This window comes from Felis catus, chromosome E2 (assembly GCF_018350175.1).
Source record: "Felis catus isolate Fca126 chromosome E2, F.catus_Fca126_mat1.0, whole genome shotgun sequence".
NCBI classification, from domain to species: domain Eukaryota; kingdom Metazoa; phylum Chordata; class Mammalia; order Carnivora; family Felidae; genus Felis; species Felis catus.
In genome coordinates this window covers 4133429-4154607 of record NC_058382.1, presented here as the reverse complement: position 1 = coordinate 4154607, position 21179 = coordinate 4133429, and the positions used below count along the sequence as shown (strand labels likewise).

Here is a 21179-nt window from a genome sequence, read left to right as displayed (position 1 = left end):
CGAAGTCGGACGCTCAACCGACTGAGCCACCCAGGCGCCCCCCGCCCTTCTTTTAAAGTAAAAGAAAAAGGGGTGCCTGGGTGTGACTCAGCCCGTTAAGTGGCTGACTGTTGGTTTTGGCTCAGGTCATGACCTCCCAGTTTGAAAGTTCAAGCCCCGCATCGGACTCTGAGCCAACGGTGAGGAGCCTGCTTGGGATTCTCTCTCTCTCTGCTCCTCCCGCGCCTCTCTCTCCCTCTCCAAATAAATAAATAAACTTAAAAGAAAAGGAGGTCAGGGAGGATTCCTTTCGGCCGTGATGAAAATGTTCTGGAATTAGTGGTGATGTGTGCAAACGCTAAAAGAAGAAAGACGTGAATTATATGTCACTAAAAAATAAATACAGGCAACAAGAATATATATATATGTTTTTAGTGTTTATTTGCTCTTGAAGGAGAGAGATAGAATGTGAGTGGGGGATGGTCAGAGAGAGAGGGAGACACAGAATAGGAAGCAGGCTCCAGGCTCTGAGCTGTCAGCACAGAGCCCGACGCGGGGCTTGAACCCACGAATAACCTGAGCTGAAGTTGGATGCTTCACTGACTGAGCCACCCAGGAGCCCCAATAAATAAACTAAAAAAAAAAATGAGGTCACTAGAGTGGGTCCTAGCCCACTGTGACTGGTGTCCCTATAAAAAGAGGAATCTGGGGGCACCTGCGTGGCTCAGTCAGTGAAGCAAGCAACTCTTGATTTTGGCTCAGGTCATGATCTCACAGTTCATGAGTTCAAGCCCCGCATTAGGCTCTGTGCTGACGGCATGGAGCCTGCTTGGGATTCTCTCTCTCTCTCTCTCTCTCTCTCTCTCTCTCCCTCCCTCTCTCCCCATTCATGATCTCTCCTCTTTCAAAATAAATAAATAAACTTAAGGGGAAAAAAAAAAGAGGAAACTGGACACAGACTCGCACATGTGAGGACACGGGGAGAAGACAGCCATGTGCAAGCCAAGGAGCGAGGCCTCGGAGGAGACCGACCGTGCCCACACCTGGGCCTGGGACTCCTGTCCTCCAGATCCCCTAGGCTGTGGAGCTTTGCTAGGGCAGCAGAAGCAAACACCACCACATACTCTTTCTGACTGAGCCCCGTGAAGATGGGGTGTGTGTGGGGGTCCATCAGAAGCCTGCAGACCCGCCTGGACTCACCTCAGGTTCTGAAGTTTGCAGCTGGGGTGTCTGAGCCCTTCACAGAGCAGCCTCACGCCCCGGCTGCCCAGGGCGTTGTGGTCCAAGAGCAGCTCCCGCAGATGTGGATTCGTGCTCAGAGCCGCAGCGAGCTGCTTGCTGTAGGCATCTGGCAACACGTTCGTCTCGGGTCTGCGTGAAGGAAAGACAGGACAGAGCGGAGCTGGGCCGGACTCCGTGCAACGATTATGCCACACTCGTGTGTCCCTTTCACAATTTACAAAGTGTCATCTTTCTGTTTTACGTTAAAAAAAATTTTTTTTAGTGTTTATTTATTTATTTTTTTTAATGTTTATTTCTATTTGAGAGAAAGAGACAGAGGGCAAGTGGGGAAGGACAGAGACAGAGAGAGGGAGACAGAATCTGAAGCAGGCTCCAGGCTCTGAACTGTCAGCACAGAGCCCGACGCGGGGCTTGAACTCAATGAGCCATGAGATCTGACCTGAGCCGAAGTTGGACGCTCAACTGACTGAGCCACCCAGGTGCCCCTTTAGAGTTTATTTTTGAGAGAGAGAGAAAGAGAGCAAGAGAGAAAGGGGCAGAGAGAGACGGAGACACAGAATCTGAAGCAGGCTCCAGGCTCTGAGCTGTCAGCACAGAGCCCCACATGGGGCTCAAACTCATGAACCGTGAGATCATGACCTGAGCCGAAGTTGGACGCTCAACTGACTGACCCACCCAGGCACCCCTCTTTATGTTTTACTTTTTTTTTTTCAACGTTTATTTATTTTGGGACAGAGAGAGACAGAGCATGAACGGGGGAGGGGCAGAGAGAGAGGGAGACACAGAATCGGAAACAGGCTCCAGGCTCTGAGCCATCAGCCCAGAGCCTGACGCGGGGCTGGAACTCACGGACCACAAGATCATGACCTGGCTGAAGTGGGACGCTTAACCGACTGCGCCACCCAGGCGCCCCTATGTTTTACTTTTTAAAGGTACGCTCTGTGCCCAATGTGGCTTTTGAACTTCCAACCCTGAGATAATTAGTCTCGCCCCCTTTGACTGAGTCAGCCAGGCGCCCCCTACATTTGCATTTAAAATATTCCGCTCTAGGGGCCCCTGGGTGGCTCAGCAGGCTACGTGTCTTCAGCTCAGGTCATGATCTCACAGTCTGCAAGTTCGAGCCCCACGTTGGGGTCTGTGCCGACAGCTCAGAGCCTGGAGCCTGCTTCAGGTTCTGGGTCTCCCTCTCTCTCTGCCCCTCCCCCATCATGCTTTGTCCTTCTCTCTCTCAAAAATAAATAAACATTAAAAAAAATGTTTTTTAATATTCCACTATAGGGGCCCCTGGGTGGTTCAGTCGGTTGAGCGGCCAACTTTGGCTCAGGTCATGATCTCATGGTTCATGAGTTCAAGCCCCGCATTGGGCTCTCTGCTGTCCGCCCAGAGCCTGCTTTGGATCCTCTGTCCCTTCCCCACTCACACTCTCTCTCTCTCAAAAATAAACAAAAACATAAAAAAAAAAAAAAAAAGAATGGCCTGACTCACATGATACAGGGTAAAACATGCAGCCAGTAAGGTCTCCTGATTTACTTCTGGCTGTATAGTCTGTCTTAAAACCTATGCTTAGGGGCGCCTGGGTGGCCCAGTCGGTTAAGCGTCCGACTTCGGCTCAGGTCACAATCTCACAGCTCGTGAGTTCGAGCCCCGTGTCAGGCTCTGCGCTGACGGCTCAGAGCCTGGAGCCTGCTTCAGATTCTGTGTCTCCCTCTCTCTCTCTCTCTCTGACCCTCCCCTATTCATGCTCTCTCTCTGTATCAAAAATAAATAAACATAAAAAAAATTTAAAAAAAAAAAAGGGGGCTCCTGGGTGGCTCGGTTGGTTAAGTGTCCGACTTCGGCTCAGGTCACAATCTCACAGCTCGTGAGTTCGAGCTCCGCGTCGGGCTCTGAGCTGACGGCTCAGAGCCTGGAGCCAGCTTTGGATTCTGGGTCTGCCTCTCTCTCTGCCCCTCCCCTGCTCATGCTCTGTCTCTCTCTGTCTCTCAAAAATAAATAAATGTTAAAAAAAAATAAAAAAAAAAACATATGTTTATAACATATTTATAATTATTACATATAAGATTATACTCATATATGCAATTATATATGTATTTATGTATTTTATGTAAATATATATAAAGTAAATATATAATATAAATAAATATATAAAATTGTGTGACCCCCCAAACCCTAGAGGCCTTAACTATGACAGAGTTATATGTACCGGTGGGTTTAACAAATCATTGCACACAGAGTGTCCACACTGTTACGAAAACATCACGGTGTAAAAGTGACATCAGCACCTGTTGATTTCTGACCCTGTACGCAACCAACCCACTGTTGAGCCTTTACACGAACCCAAAAAGGCAGGCATTGAAATCCCATTTTCCGCATAGAAAGACTGAGGCTTGACAAGCAGAAGGGACTTCAGCAAAGCCGCACAGCTAGGGAGCAGTGGAGCTGGGATTCTAAGCCACGTGCGCGTGACTCCAGACCCCGGGCTATTGGCCACCATGACCTTCTTGCGTCCCGGAGCACAATAACGTAAAGTCCTGGGCACATGGCCCCACAGAAAAGCATTTAGTGTGCATTTATGGCATCTAGGTCAGTGCGGAAGCTGGTTAGCAGAACTGTGATTCCACATGGGATGAAGATTCGTGAAGAGCCAGGCAGCACGGTCACTGGAAGTAAGCCTCCAGTCGGAGTGAGACGTCAGCAAATCGACCCTATTATCTGTATCCCCTGGTCCTAGAAACCTCTCCTTCCTGGATTGTCACACGGCTTAAGTCAGAAGCAAACGTCTGTCAAGCCGACTGGGAGACCCTGTGAGCTGACCCCCACCCACTTACACGTGATTCATGCACAGCTCAAGACTCCTGCCCCCTGCCTCGAGGAGGGGTGGGAGGTACGTCTGAGTCCCATTGGTGACGAGCTGGATGGGGTTCCCTTTGTTGGCTGCCTCCCTTCCTTGTCTTCTCGACTTACTGGGACCACCTCCCAAAGAAAGTCCTCTAGGGGACCAGAATATGCCACCCCAAATATGCCACTTTGGCGTAAGGATTATTTTGAGTTTGAGGCAAACGAGATGCAGAAAGAAATCTTCCCATTCCGACCACTTGTGAAAGTGACGACTCCCATAGGGCCCCTCTCCTGGGGAAGTTTTATGGCCACGAAGATGGAAAAACCTCGAGCTGAAGGAGTCTGAGAAGGGTCCCTGATGCCCTACCCCACCACCATCTGGCTCTTCTCTGAGAGCAGATCAGTCTCCGTGTGAAGAATCTCCTCCCTCCACCAGAATGAAGGGAGGGATCCTGATCACCAGAGAGTGAATTCAGGACCAAGAAGCCTAAATAAACAAACCTTATTACTTCCTCACTATTGACTGCCCCCAGCCCAGAGTGCTTTGTCTTATCAATTCTTTTTTTTTTTTTTTAAGTAAACTCTATGCCCAATGTGGGGCTCAAACTCACAACCCCAAGATCAACAGTCACACACTCCACTGACTGAGCCAGCTGGGCGCCCCTCATTTCACAGATTTTTGTTGTTGTTGTTGAAGTTTTTATTGACTTATTTTGAGATACACAGAGAGCGTGAGTAGGGGAGGGGCAGAGAGATGAGGAGACAGAGGATCCGGAGTGCTGTCAGCACAGAGCCTGAAGTGGGGCTTGAACTCACGAACCGCGAGATCAAGACCTGAGCCAAAGTTAGATGCTTAACCGACTGAGCCACCCAGGCTCTCCCAGAGATCTTTTAAGGTAGCTCTCTCTATGTAATGACATTTATAAAGCTGATTCAAAATTCAGCTTGACATGTCCTCAGATGGCTTGTCAATTCTTTGCAAGTTGATTGTTTTTTTTATCTGAATGTATGAGAGCTTCCGGCTCTGATGCAGGCTTTCAAGCACATGTAAAAATTCATTAAAACGTGTCTGCTTTCCTCCTGTGAATCTGTCATATGTCAGTTTAATTCTCAGGCCCAGCCAGAGACCCAAAGAGAGAGAAGGAGAATTTTCCTCCCCTACAGCTCCAGGACGGACCTGTACAAACACACCTTACCCCATCTGTTTCCCCCGTATTTTTGCCTTCCCACAGTTAACCTCCAGAGAAGCTCACTGTCCTTTTCCTTTGTCTTGCCATATCTCTAAAAATGTATTGTTCTTGTGCTAGGACGCTATAAAAGCCCAGGTTCTAGCCAGCCCTTTGAGTTACTCATCTCTGGGTACTCCCCCGGGTAAGTGCAGATGAACTAATAAACCTTTTTTGTGTGTGTGTGCCCAACCTGGGGCTTGAACTCATGACCCCAAGATCTGAAGTCACATGTTCTACCAACTGAGCTAGCCAGGTGCCCCGGAATTAGTAAACACCTAATGAACTTCTCTTTGTTTTTCTCTGTGAATCTGTCTTTTGTGAGTTTAATTTACAGGTCTCTGTTATGCACCTAAGAGGGTGGAAGGAAGAAAAAAGGATGACTTTCCTCTCTTATTCTACTTACATTCAAATCCTTTTGTCTAAGGGTTACTCCTTGGGGAACCCAAACCAAAACAAAGTCTTAGTGGGGCACCCGGGTGGCTCACTTCGCTCACTTCGTTAAGCATCCGACTTCGGCTCAGGTCACAATCTCACGGTCCGTGGGTTCAAGCCCTGCATCAGGCTCTGTGCTGACAAGTCAGAGCCTGGAGCCTGCTTCAGATTCTGTCTCCCTCCCTCCCTGCCCCTCCCCCACTCACACTCTGTCTCTCTCAAAAATAAACATTAAAAAAATTTTTAATTAAAAAAAAAAATCTTAGCCAAAAAGCTCGAAGAGTCACTTCCTGAGATCTTCCTTCCTTCATCCACCCCCTTCACACCGCCCAGCCCTCCCTGTCCCTGTCGCCGCCTATCACCCCGCCCTGTTTTATTTTCCTCATAGCAGTTCTATCTGAAACTACCCTAATGATCGAGTCTTGTTTGCACGTTTGCCTGTTGACTTATTTACTGCCCTTGGCTCTCTCCCTTCCCATGAGGATGTTAGTCCTGGCAGGGGGCACCACTGGCGTGTTCACCGCTGTCTGGACTCTGTAGGAAAGTGCCCCGTGATAACATTTGTTGGCTGGAAACACTGTCCTTGACAGGGGCCCCAATTTAGTCCTAAGGAGTCCTGTTTAGGAGCAGGACACTAACCTGGACACTGTTGACAACGTGAGGACCAGACCATCCTGTGTTGTGGGGGGCCGTCCTGGGCACGGTGGGATGTCTTTTTTTTTTTTTTAATGTTTATGTATTTTTGAGAGACAGAGACAGAGAGACAGCATGAGCGGGGGAGGGGCAGAGAGAGAGGGAGACACAGAATGTGAAGCAGGCTCCAGGCTCCGAGCTGTCAGCACAGAGCCCTACATGGGGCTCCAACCCACAAACCGTGAGATCGTGACCTGAGCCAAAGTCAGACGTTTAACCAACTGAGCCACCCAGGCGCCCCCGGTGGGATATCTTTGTAGCATCCCTGGCCTCTTCCCTCCAGATACCACAGCAACCTCCCCTCCCCCCACCTCCTCTAGTGGTGACCACCCAACCCTTCCCCGGATATTGCCAAGTGTCTCCTGGGGTGGGGGCAAAAATCATCCCCAGCTGAGATCATGAACTTGGAGAGCGAGCCCCACCGGGTACTTACGACTGTGCAGGTAGCGCCTGGGGCCCGGAAGTCCATTTCCCGCCATCGTGCTCTTCCGGGCTGTAGGCAGCCCCGTGCAGGCGCACGGTCAGGGCGTTCCTGCAGTTTTTCACGCACAGGGAGGCAATCACGTGCTCCATCTTGGTGGTGATGTTGCCGACGACAAGCACTCGAAAGTGGCTCAGGGCTTGTTGGATAAACTCCTCCTCCTGGATCTCGTACAGGCAGCTGAAGAGCTCCAGGGAGCCCTGCTGGAGGGTGGAGCCCTCGCTCCGAGCTTTGCTTTGGATCCAGGCCAGCAGCTCCAGCTTGACGTGAGGCGAGACCTCCCAGCAGAGACTCTTCTCCAGGTAGCTCCTTGTCTCCTCGTTCAGGAGGCCAAACAGGAAGCGCACGGTGAGCCCCAAGAAGCTCCTTCCCGAAAACCCGTACTCCGCCAACAGCCTCGTCACGCTCTGCTCTGGGCTGGACCCGGTCTCCCCGGCGCCCAGGATGTAGTACATGGCGGCAAAGAATTCCTGGAAGCTGAGGTGGATGAAGCTGTAGAACTTTTCACAGTTGATGTCCTTCTGGAAGATGTTCATGTTGAGGAAGGAGGAGACATCTGCCCCATCGAGGCCATGCTTCCGGAGGTCCTGCTCCTCAAAGAGGATCTTCTGATTCCAGACGCCGTCCGCCGCCAGAGAGCACAGCGCCCTCTGGTTGGCCGGGGGGTGCAGGGTGGGGCTCCCCGGCTTGGGCTGCATCAGACTCAGGAGGTAGAGCAGGTACACGGCCGTGGTGGTCCTGGACGTCTGTCGTAGGAGCCCCCCGTCCTCCAGCTGCTGCTTGAGACAGGTGCACACGACCCAGCACACCATGGGGACAAAGCAGAGAGTGAACAGGGGCTCGTTGTCCCTCATGAAGCTGAAGACTTGAGCGGCCTGCTCTGCATTGTGGAAATACTTGTAGCAGTACTCCCGCCTCTCGGCCTCCGAGAAGCCCAGGATCTCCACGTGCCTGGGATGCTCCAGCAAGCGCTGGAGCTTGTCCAGAGCCGTGGGCCTGGTGGTGATGATCATGGACAGCTCAGGCAGCAGCTTCTTCCCAAGCAGGCTGCCAAGGAGAAGCTCCGTGGGCCGTTTCTCCTCCCAGCAGAGGCACCAGGGGCCCTGAGGGTGGTGGAAAGAGGGTTTTAGCTCGTCGAAGCCATCGATGATGAACAGGAGGCGCTCGGGGACTCGGACAAGCTCCTGGAGGGGCACGCTGGGCTCTGGCCAGCAGCTGGAGATGAGGTCCCGGGCGCTCTGCTCCGAGGTGCTCTGGTTCATCTCCCTGCAGTTGATGTAGAAGAGATAATCAAACCTGCCTTGGAAGAGCTTCCCGTCGGCCCAGTCGAGCATCACCTTGTGGGCCAGCATGGACTTGCCCATCCCGGCCGCTCCCTGCAGGACCACAGTGCGCGGGGGCTCGGGGCGCTCCTCGTCCGGCTCAAAGAGGGTCTCCATCTGGATGAGGCTGGCCTGGTGCCCCACGGCTCTTGCCTGTCCCCAGCCTGTGTCCAAAAGCTTCTGCTGGGCCCACATGGGAGTTGAGTGCTCCTTCACCAGGAGGAGGCGGGTGTACCTGCGGCTGAGGTTGACGCATTCCCCGAGGCGCGCATTTCGGTCTTGCATCAGCCGAAACTTCCTGCGGACGTAGTCCTTGTAGGTTTCCCGGGGATCTAAGGGAGGGGAGTGAGGAGGGGGGTCCATGGGAGACTCATCAGCCACTGTTCGTGGATCGGCGGGCGAAAGCAAACCACGGTCTCTTGGTGCCTATTTGTTCTGCAATATCCTCGGGATGCTTTTCTGGATGGAGCCTGGGGGGCTTGGTACTTTCTCATGGGAAGCAAAGGCACTAACAGGGAAACTGTCCTTGGGCACAGGAGTCTATCCTGGCGACTCAAACGGGGTGTCCACGTCCTGGAGCACCTCCAGCACCTGCTGATGGAACACAGCAAGGGCACCTAGAGGAGGCTGTCAGCCTCAGCCACGGGTTCACTCGGGTCCTCCCGGGGAAGACACTGAAATCCCACATGGGCCCACAAGGAGCTGGTCGCAAATGGGAAAGTGAGCCCCACTCCCCAGCTACAGAACCCCGAACTGTATCCCTACCAGGACCGCTGATTTGCCTGCACGCTGAAGTTTGAGAAGGCAGCGCTCCCAAGGTTTCTGCCTTTGAAAAAAGGCTGGTGTGCGTGGGCACTGGAGAACTTGTCTGCTCTCTAAGCCCCTTGCTAAATGTCTCTTTGGGGAAATGTACTTGGTATAGATGTGAATGCACAATCTAGAACAGTGGTGCTCACCAGGATGATTGTGTCCTCCCCTAGGGGGTTTCTAGCAAGGTCTGGAGATATTTTGGGCCCTAGCAACTGAGGGGTGGGGCACCAGCTACGACCATCCTGTGGGTGGAGGCCAGGGTGGCTGGGGGGCTGAGTCAGTTAAGCATCTGACTCTTGATTTCGGCTCAGGTCGTGTCTCACTCACAGTTTGTGAGTTTGAGCCCCACATTGGGCTCTGCACTGACAGTGCAGAACCTGTTTGGGATTCTCTCTCTCTGCCCCTCCCCTGCTATCTCTCCCTCTCAAAAAAAAAAAAAAAAAAAAAAAAAAGCAAGCATCCTTTTGTATCTGAATGTCCCCAGAGGTCCATAATATTGGACCTAAAGGAATGGTTCCTGCCTAAAGAAAGGCTAAAAAAGAGATCTAAATTTGATCCTGGGACTCTCTCAAAAGGAATGCATGCACTCTTTTATTTTGAATTCTAGGAAAATACACATAACATAAAATGTAGCATTTTTACCGTTTTTAAGGGTAAGACTGACTCAATGATATTAAGCGCATTCACAACGTTGTGCAATCATCAGCACGGTCCATTTCCAGAAATTTTCGTTCATCCTCAACTGAAACTCTGTGCCTATTAAACACTAACTCCCCATTCCTCCCCCACCCCCAGCCCCTGGTCCACTCTCTGTCTCCAGTGTGACTTATTTAAGTACCTCATATAAGTGGAATTGTATTGGCTCATTTGACTTAACATAATGTTTTCTTTTTTTCTTACAATCCAATGCAGGGCTTGAACCCTGAGATCAAGACCTGAGCTGAGACCAAGAGTCTCAAGGGGGAGAGTCTCAAGCTGAGACCAAGAGACCACCGGGAAGGGGGAAGCTTATTGAAAAGATTTTATGGGTGGATGGATGGATGCTTAACCAGCTGAGCCACCCAGGCGCCCCTGACTTAGCATAATGTTTTTGAAGTACATCTATGCTGTAGCAAGTATCAAAATTTCATTCCATTTTGGGGCGCCTGGGTGGCTCAGTCGGTTAAGCGTCCGACTTCGGCTCAGGTCACGATCTCTCGGTCTGTGGGTTCGAGCCCCGCGTCAGGCTCTGGGTTGATGGCCCGGAGCCTGGATCCTGCTTCCGATTCTGTGTCTCCCTCTCTCTCTGTCCCTCCCCCATTCATGCTGTCTCTCTGTGTCTCAAAAATAAATAAACGTTAAAAAAAATTTTAAAAAAAGACAAAATTTCATTCCATTTTAAGTCTGAATAATATTCCATTGTATGTATATATACCATATTTTGTTGATCCATTCATCTGCTGATAAAGTTATCTTATTCCTCCCTTAATGTGTATTGATAAATATCAATACTTCTGAGTTTATAAATATACCATTTGCACTTCTCTTTTATCAATGGTGATTCTATTTCATGTAGAAAGGTTTTTTTTTAATTTATTGTATTTATTTTTTTTAATATTTTATTTTTGAGAGAGAGAGAGAGAGAGAGCACTAGTGGGAAGAGACAGAGAGAGAAGGAAACACAGAATCCGAAGCAAGCTCCAGGCTCTGAGCCATCAGCATAGAGCGGGGCTCGAACCCACGAACCGTGAGATCATGACCTGAGCTGAAGTCGGACCCTTAACCGACTAAGCCACCCAGGCACCCCTACATTTTTTTTTTTAATTGAACAAAGATAATTGTGACAGTAATGTTTGGATTTTGTAGAAGTCCTAGTCTTTTCCTGTAGAGAAAGGGCTCTTATTTTCAGACATGGGGAATATTAGGAAAATAGAAAAGTTTAAAATAACGATGAGAACGAAAATGGAGTTACCACATATTGGCCATGTGCTATGCCCAGTGCATAAAGACACCCTTGAAAGATGTCCAGAATCATTTGTGTTCTTGTTGACAATGATACTCTCTGTCCAGCAGCCCATACTCATTTCTTCTTCACCAACAGTCCCAATTTTATTAAGGTGATGGATGCTGTTCCTTTTTTTTTTTTTTTTTTTAGATTTAAAAAAAATTTTTTTAATCTCTATTTATTTTTGAGAGAGAGAGACATAGTGTGAGTGGGGGAGGAACAGAGAGAGACAGAGACACAGAATCTGAAGGAGGCTCCAGGCTCTGAGCTGTCAGCACAGAGCCCAATGTGGGGCTTGAACTCATGAACTGTGAGATCATGACCTGAGCTGAAGTCGGCCGCTTAACCAACTGAGCCACCCAGGAGCCCCTTTTTAGATTTTATTTTAAAGCAATCTCTACACTGAAAGTGGGGCTCTAACTCACAACCCAGAGATCAAGAGTCACATGCCCCACTAGTGAGCCAGCCAGATGCCCCGGGAGCTGATGCCTGATACCAGCCGTATGCTGTCCCTTCACAAGCCCCAGAGGATGAATCACAGTTTGGCTAAACCAGTCATGAACAATCTCATTCCCTGTTGCCAGTGGCTGGTCTGGGAATGTGCCCCAGTTCCAACCAATGAGGTGCAAAGGGATGACCACCAGGAAGGGGGAAGCTTGTTGAAAAGATTTTATGGGTGGATGGATGGGTGAATGGGTGGCTCAGTCAATTGAGCAACTGACTTTTGATCTTGGCTCAGGTCACGATCTCACAGTTCATGAGTTCGAGCCCTGCATTGGGCTCTCTGCTGACAGTGTGGAGCCTGCTTGGGATTCTCACTCCTTCCTTCTCTCTCTGCCCCTCCCCTGCTGTCTGTCTGTCTGTCTGTCTCTCTCTCTCTCAAAATAAAATAAATTAAAAAAAATGATACTCTCATGAAGAGGAAAATCTTTTGTCTCTCTTTTTTTTCCCTGCTTGGAATTCACTTGCATGAAATGGTTTGGTTGCCATCTTGCAACCATGAGGTGACAAATCTTAGGACAAGTGTAACAGAGGAAGTTGGGGATTTGATGGTGTTGCTAACCAGCTACATAAGGCAGAGTTTATGTGCAGAAACCACCCATGTCAAGATTTCTTGTTATGCTTTTCTTTAATGCAAACATTAATTTTTTTTTTTTTTGCTTGATCTAGTCCATTGGACAGTCTGATACGTGTAGCCTTGTGTATTCTACCAGATACGGCTCATGACTCACCTTTCCTTGGAGTTCCAGGAAAGACTTCCAGACAACATACTGACTGGCTCTCCAGTGAGGATGAGCCATCAGGTGGAGTATCTGGAAGAGAAATTTTGGAAGATCAGCTAGCATATATCTGGCTAGCTCTCAATAATATTAGCTACTTTGAACGCCTGAAGCTAATATAACTTATTTGTCATTTAAAAAAATACTAGTTACTATTACATCAGACTGTTTACATGATAATTCTCTGTCCACCCACACCTCATAATGTTTGGCATTCACCTCACATGCATTACTGTTGAAAACACTTGCTCTCCATAACCCACTCTCCTTCCTGGGTACACATTGTGGGGATCAGCACCTCCATCGATCCAACAAATCCTTTCAGGCAGGAAGTTGTGAGTCAGCTTGGATTTCCTCCCTCTCCTTCAGTCCTTGCCCACACCTCATCCATCTATCCATCCATTCATCCACCCACCCATCCATCCATCCATTCATCCATCCATCTCCATCCTCCATCTACCCATACATCCACCCATCCACCCATCCATCCCTCCATCCCTCCATCCACCACCCACCCATCCACCTACCCACCCATCCATCCAACCATCCCTCCATCTCCATCCATCCATCCATCTACCCATCCACCCACCCATCCATCCATCCATCGATCTGCCTATCCACCCATCCATCCAGCCACCCATCCATCCATCCTTCCATCCAACCACCCATCCACCCATCCATCCATCCCTCCATCCATCCATCCATCCATCCACCCATCTCCATCCATCCATCCATCCATCCATCTCCATCTATCCATCTACCCATACATACACCCATACACCCACCCATCCATCTATCCATTCATCCACTCATCCATCCATCTCTATCCATCCATCTACACATCCATCCACCCACCCATCCATCCATCCACCCATCCACCCACCCATATTTTCATCTCCATCCATCCATCCATCCACACATCCACCTATCCATCTACCCATCACCCATCCATCCATCCATCTCCATCCATCCGGCGACCCATCCACCCATCCATCCACCCACCAACCCATCCATCCATCCCTCTACCCATCCCTCCATCCATCCACCCATCCCTCTACCCATCCCTCCATCCATCCACCCATCCATCCACCCATCCCTCCATCCATCCACCCACCCACCCATCCATCCATCCCTCTACCCATCCCTCCATCCATCCACCCATCCCTCTACCCATCCCTCCATCCATCCACCCATCCATCCACCCATCCCTCCATCCATCCACCCACCCACCCATCCATGCATCCCTCTACCCATCCCTCCATCCATCCATCCATCCCTCTACCCATCCCTCCACCCATCCACCCATCCATCCACCCACCCATGTTTTCATCTCCATCCATCCATCCATCCATCCACACATCCACCTATCCATCTACCCATCACCCATCCATCCATCCATCTCCATCCATCCAGGGACCCATCCATCCATCCATCCACCCATGCATCCACCCATCCCTCCCTCCATCCCTCCCTCCCCCCTCCATCTATCCATCCACCCACCCATCCATCCATCCATCCCTCCACCCATCCCTCCACCCATCCACCCATCCATCCACCTACCCATCCTCCCATTCCATCCATCCACCCACCCACCTACCCCATCCATCCATTCATCCAGCCATCCAAAAAATGTACCTATTTTGGGCACCAGTGTTATCCATGCATTTTCCTAGCATTGGACACATAGCAATAAACAAGACACAAGGTCTCTACCCTGTGGACCTTACTCTCTATGGTGTGGAGAGTTGAGCACATAAAAAACAAACTTTTCAGGAGAGCCTGGGTCGCTCAGTCAGTTGAGCATCTGTTAATTTTGGCTCAGGTTGTGATCCCAGGATCCTGGGATTGAGCCGTGCATCGAGCTCTGTGCTGAGTGTGGAGCCTGCTTAAGATTCTTCTCTCCCTCTCTCTTTCTTTCTCTCTTTCAAAAAAAAAAAAAAAAGTAAACACTTCACAAAACTTCACATAATGATGGAAATTGTCTTTACAATGAAATAAGAGTACATGACAGAGTAATTAAGAGTAGTATTTTAGTTTGGGTGCAAGAATGGCTTTTCTGTGGGTGTATTGTAATATCAAATATTCCAAGTGCTTCCTGGACATCTTTGATCTCACAGGACCCCAGAGTGTAAGCCTCAGTGTGAGTTCCCGTGCTCTGGCCAGGTGTGTCCCCACCTAGTGACACAGCCTGCCCCCTTGGCTAGTGTTCCTACTAGAATTGGACCAGCTGCCTCATCCCCACCTCCTAGACCGACTGCACCTCACTGGTCCTCATTCTCCCAGTTCCCTGCTGGCCCGTGAAATTATCCAGACAAGCCAACATTGTCCTCTTCCAACAATCCCAAAGCCCCCACACTCCTCTGTCTACAAAGGCTGCCTCCTGCAGCCCCTTGAGGTTCACTACCTTCCTGAAATCAACCCAGTGAGACTCCCATGGTGCATGGGGTCTCCTCTTCTGAGCTGTGAGTGTATGCGACAAATGTTAGTCTCATCCGTCCTGTGTTTGGTGTCTGTGTTCAGCCATCTGAAACCACTTAGGGTGGGATATGTCTCCTTCACCAGTGGGGTGAATAGGGGGTGATCAGAACAGAGGATAAGGTACTTAATCTGAGATCTGAATGGCAAAGGGCCAGATATGTGAGCAGGGCCATTCTAAGCAGAAAACAAAACAAAACAAAACAAAACAAAACAAAAACAACCTAAGGCAGCAAGTGTAAAGGGCCTGGGGAAGAACACAATGACACAACAGCAATGAGCTTCCGGGTAAGTGCTGGGTGGGTTTGGAGAGACTGGCTCAGCGGGCCTTGTAGGAACACCTTGAGCAATTTGGATTACAATCTACTCACAGCAGGAGGCTACTGGAGGCTTGAAAGCAAGGGAGGGGGTGATTTAATCCATGGTTGTAAAGATTATTGTGCCTGCTGAGTGGGGAAAGCCTGTAAGGAGAGGTGAGGGGTGAGGGGCAAGCATAGCAGGTGGCAGTCAGCCACGTGCAAGGTGGGTCACCTGCTGGGCGCTGGGCGCAGAAGTGGGGGGGGGGGAATGCTTAGAGTTGTAACTGCTGGGATTTGACAAAGCCTGGATGTGTGAGGTTTGGGGAAACAAGGACTCCGATATGATGCCCCAGTAAAACCAATCAAAAGTGATAGGAATCAGACTTCGCACTTATTCAAATGGCAACTTTAAAGAAGCAAAACAGGGGCGCCTGGGTGGCTCAGTCGGCTAAGCATCTGACTCTTGGTTTCGGCCCAGGTCATGATCTCATGGTTCATGGGTTTGAGCCCCACATCGGGTTCTGGGCTGACAGTGTGGAGCCTGCTTGGGTTTCTCTCTCTGTGTGCCCCTCCCCAATTTGCATGTGCTCACTTTCTCTCTCTCTCTCTCAAAATAAACAAATGAACATCAAAAAAAAACAAAACAAAAAAGCTAGAAACAAAGCAGGCACCGGGCTGGCTCAGTCCGTAGAGTATGCGACTCCTGATCTCAGGGTGATGAACTTGAGCCCAACATTGGGCATCTCTAGGGATTACTTTAATTTTTTTTTAATGTTTATTTATTATGACAGAGACAGAAACAGAGCATGAGCAGGGGAGGGGCAGAGAGAGAGGGAGACACAGAATCTGAAGCAGGTTCCAAGCTCTGAGCTGTCAGCACAGAGCCCGACACAGGGCTTGAACTCACAGACTGTGAGATCATGACCTGAGCTGAAGTTGGATGCTCAACCAACTGAGCCACCGAGGGGCCCCTCTAGGGATTACTTTAAAGAAAAAAAGAGGGGCGCCTGGATGGCTCAGTTGGTTAAGTGACTGACTGCAGCTCAGGTCATGATCTCGTGGTCCATGGATTTGAGCCCCATGTTGGGCTCTGTGCTGACAGCTCAGAGCCTGGAGCCTGCTTCAGATTCTGTCTCCCTCTTTCTCTGCCCCTCCCCCACTTGCACTCTCTCAAAAAATAAATAAACATTTTAAAAAATTTAAAAAATGGGGCACCTGGATGACTCATTCAGCTGAGCATCCGACTCCGGTTCAGGTCATGATCTCACTGTTCATGAATTCAAGCCCCATGTTGGGCTCTGTGCTGACATCTCAGAGCCTGGAGCCTGCTTCAGATTCTGTGTCTCCCTCTCTCTCTGCCCTTCCTCCACTCATGCTCTCTCCCTGTCTCTTTCTGTCTTTTTTTTTAAATTTTTTTTAGCGTTTATTTATTTTTGAGACAGAGAGAGACAGAGCATGCATGGGGGAGGGTCAGAGAGAGAAGGAGACACAGAAACAGGCTCCAGGCTCTGAGCTGTCAGCACAGAGCCTGACGCAGGGCTCGAACTCATGGACCACGAGATCATGACCTGAGCTGAAGTCGGACGCTTAACTGACTGAGCCACCCAGGTGCCCCTCTCTTTTTGTCTTAAAAATGAATAAACATTAATTAAAAAAAAAAAAAGCATTCCATGTTTTATCTTGGCAGCTCTTGTCTGGAGGCAACTGGTGGTTTTCTGAGCCTCAGTTTTCTCACCTCTATGATAGGTGTAATAATAATCATATCTATCGCACAACATTCACAACACAGCGCGCATCATTACGCAACGTGCATGCCTTGTTACAGGAGGAAATCAGAAGCGTCTGATCAGCAGCCCAGCTATCTCTTAGGACAGAAGACACGCCCCTCGAGGGCGAGGGGTGGGACAGGGCAGAGGAAAGAACTCACAAAGAGGGTATTGCCTCCAGGGCTCTACGGATAAGTAGGAACTTTCCCGGCAAAGACCTTGGAGCCTGGGCATTGCGCACCCAACGCGGCCCCAGCAAGGCCAAGGGCAGAGGCGAGAAGCCAAGGAAGGGAGCTGTCGGGGTGCGGCCTGACCGCCCAGCGCCTCCTTACCCCTCACCGGGTCCTCTCTCTGTCCTCTCTCCCACAGGTCCCGCCGGTGGATGCGCTGGAAGAGGCCCAGCGCCAGTGGCCAGGCCGCGGCCGGCCCGCAGTGAGCCACCAGCAGCTGTGCGGTGTCCAGGGGCCCCGCTGGCTCCAGCTTCCCCCAGGGGATCCTGCCCCCCTCAGCCTCCGGCAACGCGCCCAGGTACAGCTTGAACTTCTTCAGCTCCACGGCCTCCAGCTCTTCCAGGTAGGCCGAGAGGCGACAGAGGCTGTCGCTAAGCGGGGCTCGGGGCATGGGGGCGTCGTGAACCCCAAGGGACAGCAGCCGGAGCCTGGAGTGTGTCCACACGAGGTGTGCGATTCCAACATGCCCACCGTCTGATCCGCCGCAGGCGAGACTGGAGGAGCGAGAGAGGACAGTCCTTGTGATGAAATAGAGCTTCCTCACCCTGCAGGTGACGTCTGGGCCCCACGCACCGGTGGGTGTTCCCTTCCAAGAAGAGGAAGCTGGGCAGATTAGGAAATCCCAGGAGTTGTCCACCGCGAGAAAGAATTTCACTTCTGCTCCCTCTTCCCGGCTCCCCACACTCCTTCCTACCTCTCCCTGCCCGTGGGCCTTTGCAGTATCCTCAAGCTAGTCACTGCCCTCCTGGTGGTTAGACCCCCCCATTCTGCTGGTATCAGGCTTGGACAGGCCACCTGCATGAGCAGATGGTCCGTGAGCAAGCGTGAGTGTGAAACGTCAACCCGTGTGGGCAAACTTCTCTTCTAGGTGGAAACGTTACAAACCTGACCGCAGGGGTCTGCTATTTTCTCTTTTCTCAGCCACAAGACTGCCATATCCCAGAGGGGGACTGTGTGGAGGGTAGGCAGAGCAATGGTCTCCCAAAGGTGTCTGTGTCCCAATCCCCGGAGCCTGTGATGTGCTACCTTACAGAGCAAAAAAGACTTTGCAGATGCTATTAAATGCCAGTCTCATGAGATGGGGACATTACCCCAGATGGTTCAGATGGGCTTAGTAAAGTCACAAGGAGGGCCAGGGTCAGAGGGTAAGGGCGATGGGAGCAGAAGGAGGAGTGATGTGATGATGGCCGGAAAAGGCGACGAAACGGATTCTCACCCAGAGCCTCCGACGGAACAGCCTGCTGACGCCCCGATTTTAGCCCTGTTTCAAACTTCTGACCTCCCAAACTGTAAAATAGTCCACATGTAGAGTGGACATGTGATTTGTTATAGCAGCACAAGGGACTGATACAGACTCTTTTTTCTGCCTTGGGCGAGGAATGAAAAGGATACAGATGAAGCCACAGCTAACAGGCTCCCGGGGACCATGTATGTGAACAATGTTGCTATGGGTCCTGTGTATGTGAACAATGTTGCTAGAGGGACCCTGCATGTGAACAACGTTTCCATAAGTCAGGAAGGTGGAGGGCTCATTGGTTACTGCCAGTACCTTAGCCCAGACTGACTGGCAGAGGGACATAATTACTTTAGGAGACAGTCAAAGCAGCATTGTTTCACTTAGGATGTGGTGGGCTGGAACTAGGATTCCCAATTCCAATGCCTTAAACAAGGAGGAGAAACAAACCACAGCTGCAAGAAATAATATGGATAAAGCCTGTGGGCATAATGTTAAGCAAGGGAAGCCAGATATTAAAAAGTGTGTTCTAGGGGTGCGTGGGTGGCTCAATTGGTTAAGCATCCAACTTTGGCTCAGATCATGACTTCGTGGTTTGCGAGTTCGAGCCCCGCGTCAGGCTCTCTGCTGATAGCTCGGAGCCTGGAGCTGCTTCAGATTCTGTGTCTCCCTCTCTCTCTGCCCCTCCCCTGCTCGTGCTCTGTCTCTCTCTGTTTCTGAAAATTGAATAAACCTTTAAAAAAAAAAAAGGTATCGGTTACCCTGGGAATGGGGTTCAACTGAACCCCAAATAGGGTTTTGTTGTTGTTGTTTTTTGAATATTGTATTTATTTTTGAGAGAGAGAGAGCACGATTGGGGAAGGGGCAGAGAAAGAGGAGACAGAGGATCCTACATGGCTCTGCTGACAGCCGAGACTCTGATGTAGGGCTTGAACCCATAAACCGTGCAATCATGACTTAACTGACTAGCCGCCCCATAGCCCAAACTATTTTGATCACCGTTTTCTTCCCAGCAACTAGAACAGCACCTGGAATACAGTAAATGCCCCTCTTATATTTGATGAGCCGTATAATGAATGAATCACACATGTATATAGCATTTTATGTGACCCAAGATGGAGACATTACCTAAGGGAGGGCACAGTTTGGAGAAAATAGATAAATAAATATATTTTGTTAAACTACTTGGAATGGAAAGTAAGACTTTAATCTTTTTAATGTTAATTTATTTTTGAGAGAGAAAGACACAGAATGCGAGTGGGGCAGGGGCGGAGAGAGAGGGAGACACAGAATCCGAAGCAGCTCCAGGCTCTGAGCCGTCAGCGCGGGGCCCGACGCGGGGCTCGAGTTCACGGACCGTGAGATCATGACCGAAGTCACCCGGGTGCCCCCCTTGCCTCACTTTCATATGGAAATGGTGAAGTGCTTGACGAAGGGTGGGGAATTTCATGGAATGTTGTGCAGGAATTTTTCAACTATTATTACTGGTCTGGATTTATCAGGAGGATAAGACAGTTGACATGAGGCAGGAGACAGGGAATCAGGAACGTTATTCCGCCAGGACTCAGAGAGATGAGCCGCCCCCACAGGGAGCAGAGAGTCCGTGAGTGTTTCTGCGCAAGCCAGCGACCACCTGACTTGCACGCTGGGGAGAGTTCTTGCGGACTTTCCAGGGTCGGTGGTGCCACATGGAGATCCCACAGGGGCCCCTCTCCCGGGCCCCGCACCTCTCCACCGCACCAGCAGAGTGACCCTGGGAGAGTCACCTTGCCTTGACTCCAAACCTCTAAAGGCCCAGCAAAGGATGGAGAAATAGGTCGCAGGACAAGTCCTTACATAACTTTGGTAAAATGGGAATCTCAGAGGTGAGGTATTGGGCTCTGACCCTCAAACGTGACCTACTCTGATCTTCCTACTTTCACTAAGTACTGCGGCTGCCAGAAGTCTCCCCGATAGACGAGCAAATTCTCTGCCTGCCTCTGCGGGACTTCCTGTCTAATGGAGACAAAATAAAGGAACACAAATAAACAAATACACAAGCGTGTGGATTTCAGAGGGTGGAAGATGCTACGAAGGGGACGAAATGCAGACTGGAGAGTTCAGGAAGCCTTCTGCAGGACATGGTGTGTGAAGTGAGTCTTGAAGGGTGAGCAGGGTTCAGCAGGGGAGGGAACCACAGCTGGGCAGGTTGTGGGGGGGACGCTGAGGGGCCAGGGGGGTCTGGCAGGTAGAAGGAGAGCAGGACAACATCAGGAGATGAAGTAGGTGAGAGTACCAAGACAGGTCAGAAACACCTTGAGTGATGCTTGGACTCAATCCCGAGGGCAATGGGGAGCCATGGAGCATTTTTTTTTTTTATTGAGGTAAAAATACACACTGCATAACATTTACCACTTTACCTATTTTAAAACGTACAGTTCAGGGGCACCTGGGTGGCTCAGTTGGTTCAGCGTCCGACTTTGGCTCAGGTGATCTCTTGAATCATGAGTTCGAGCCTCATGTCGGGCTCTGTGCTGACAGCTCGGAGCCTGGAGCCTACTTCCGATTCTGTGTCTCCCTCTCTCTCTGCCCCTCCCCTGCTCATGCTCTGTCTCTCTCTCTCTCTCTCAAAAATACATAAAAACCTAGAAAAAAAATTCTTTTAGGGGCACCTAGGTGCCTCAGTCAGTTAAGCATCTGACTTTCACTCAGGTCATGATCTCACAGTTCATGTGTTCAAGCCCTGCATCAGGCTCTGTGCTGACAGCTCAGAGCCTGGAGCCTGCTTCAGATTCTGTGTCTCCCTCTCTCTGTCCCCCTCCCCTGCTTGCACTATGTCTGACTGTCTCTCTCTCAAAAATAAATAAAAACATTAAAAAAAATTTAATAAAAAAATAAACTAAAAA

General features: G+C 50.2%; 1 protein-coding gene across 4 annotated transcripts in view; it reads right to left on the bottom strand.

Moving 5' to 3' along the window:
* Positions 1-17750, bottom strand: part of NLRP12 (NLR family pyrin domain containing 12) — a 32523-nt gene extending 14773 nt beyond the window's left edge. For 3 of the 4 annotated variants that reach the window (XM_045046442.1, XM_045046443.1, XM_045046444.1), the window contains exons 1-4: positions 17163-17573; positions 12243-12323; positions 6847-8548; positions 1180-1350 (exon numbers count right to left, since the gene is read on the bottom strand). In XM_045046442.1, coding sequence (XP_044902377.1) covers positions 1180-1350; positions 6847-8548; positions 12243-12323; positions 17163-17451 — 2243 coding nt within the window. In that variant the 5' untranslated portion in view covers positions 17452-17573. Of the gene's footprint in view, positions 1-1179; positions 1351-6846; positions 8549-12242; positions 12324-17162 lie in introns of all 4 variants that reach the window. The other variant, XM_045046445.1, reaches the window with a different exon arrangement.
* Positions 17751-21179: the final 3429 nt, after the last annotated feature.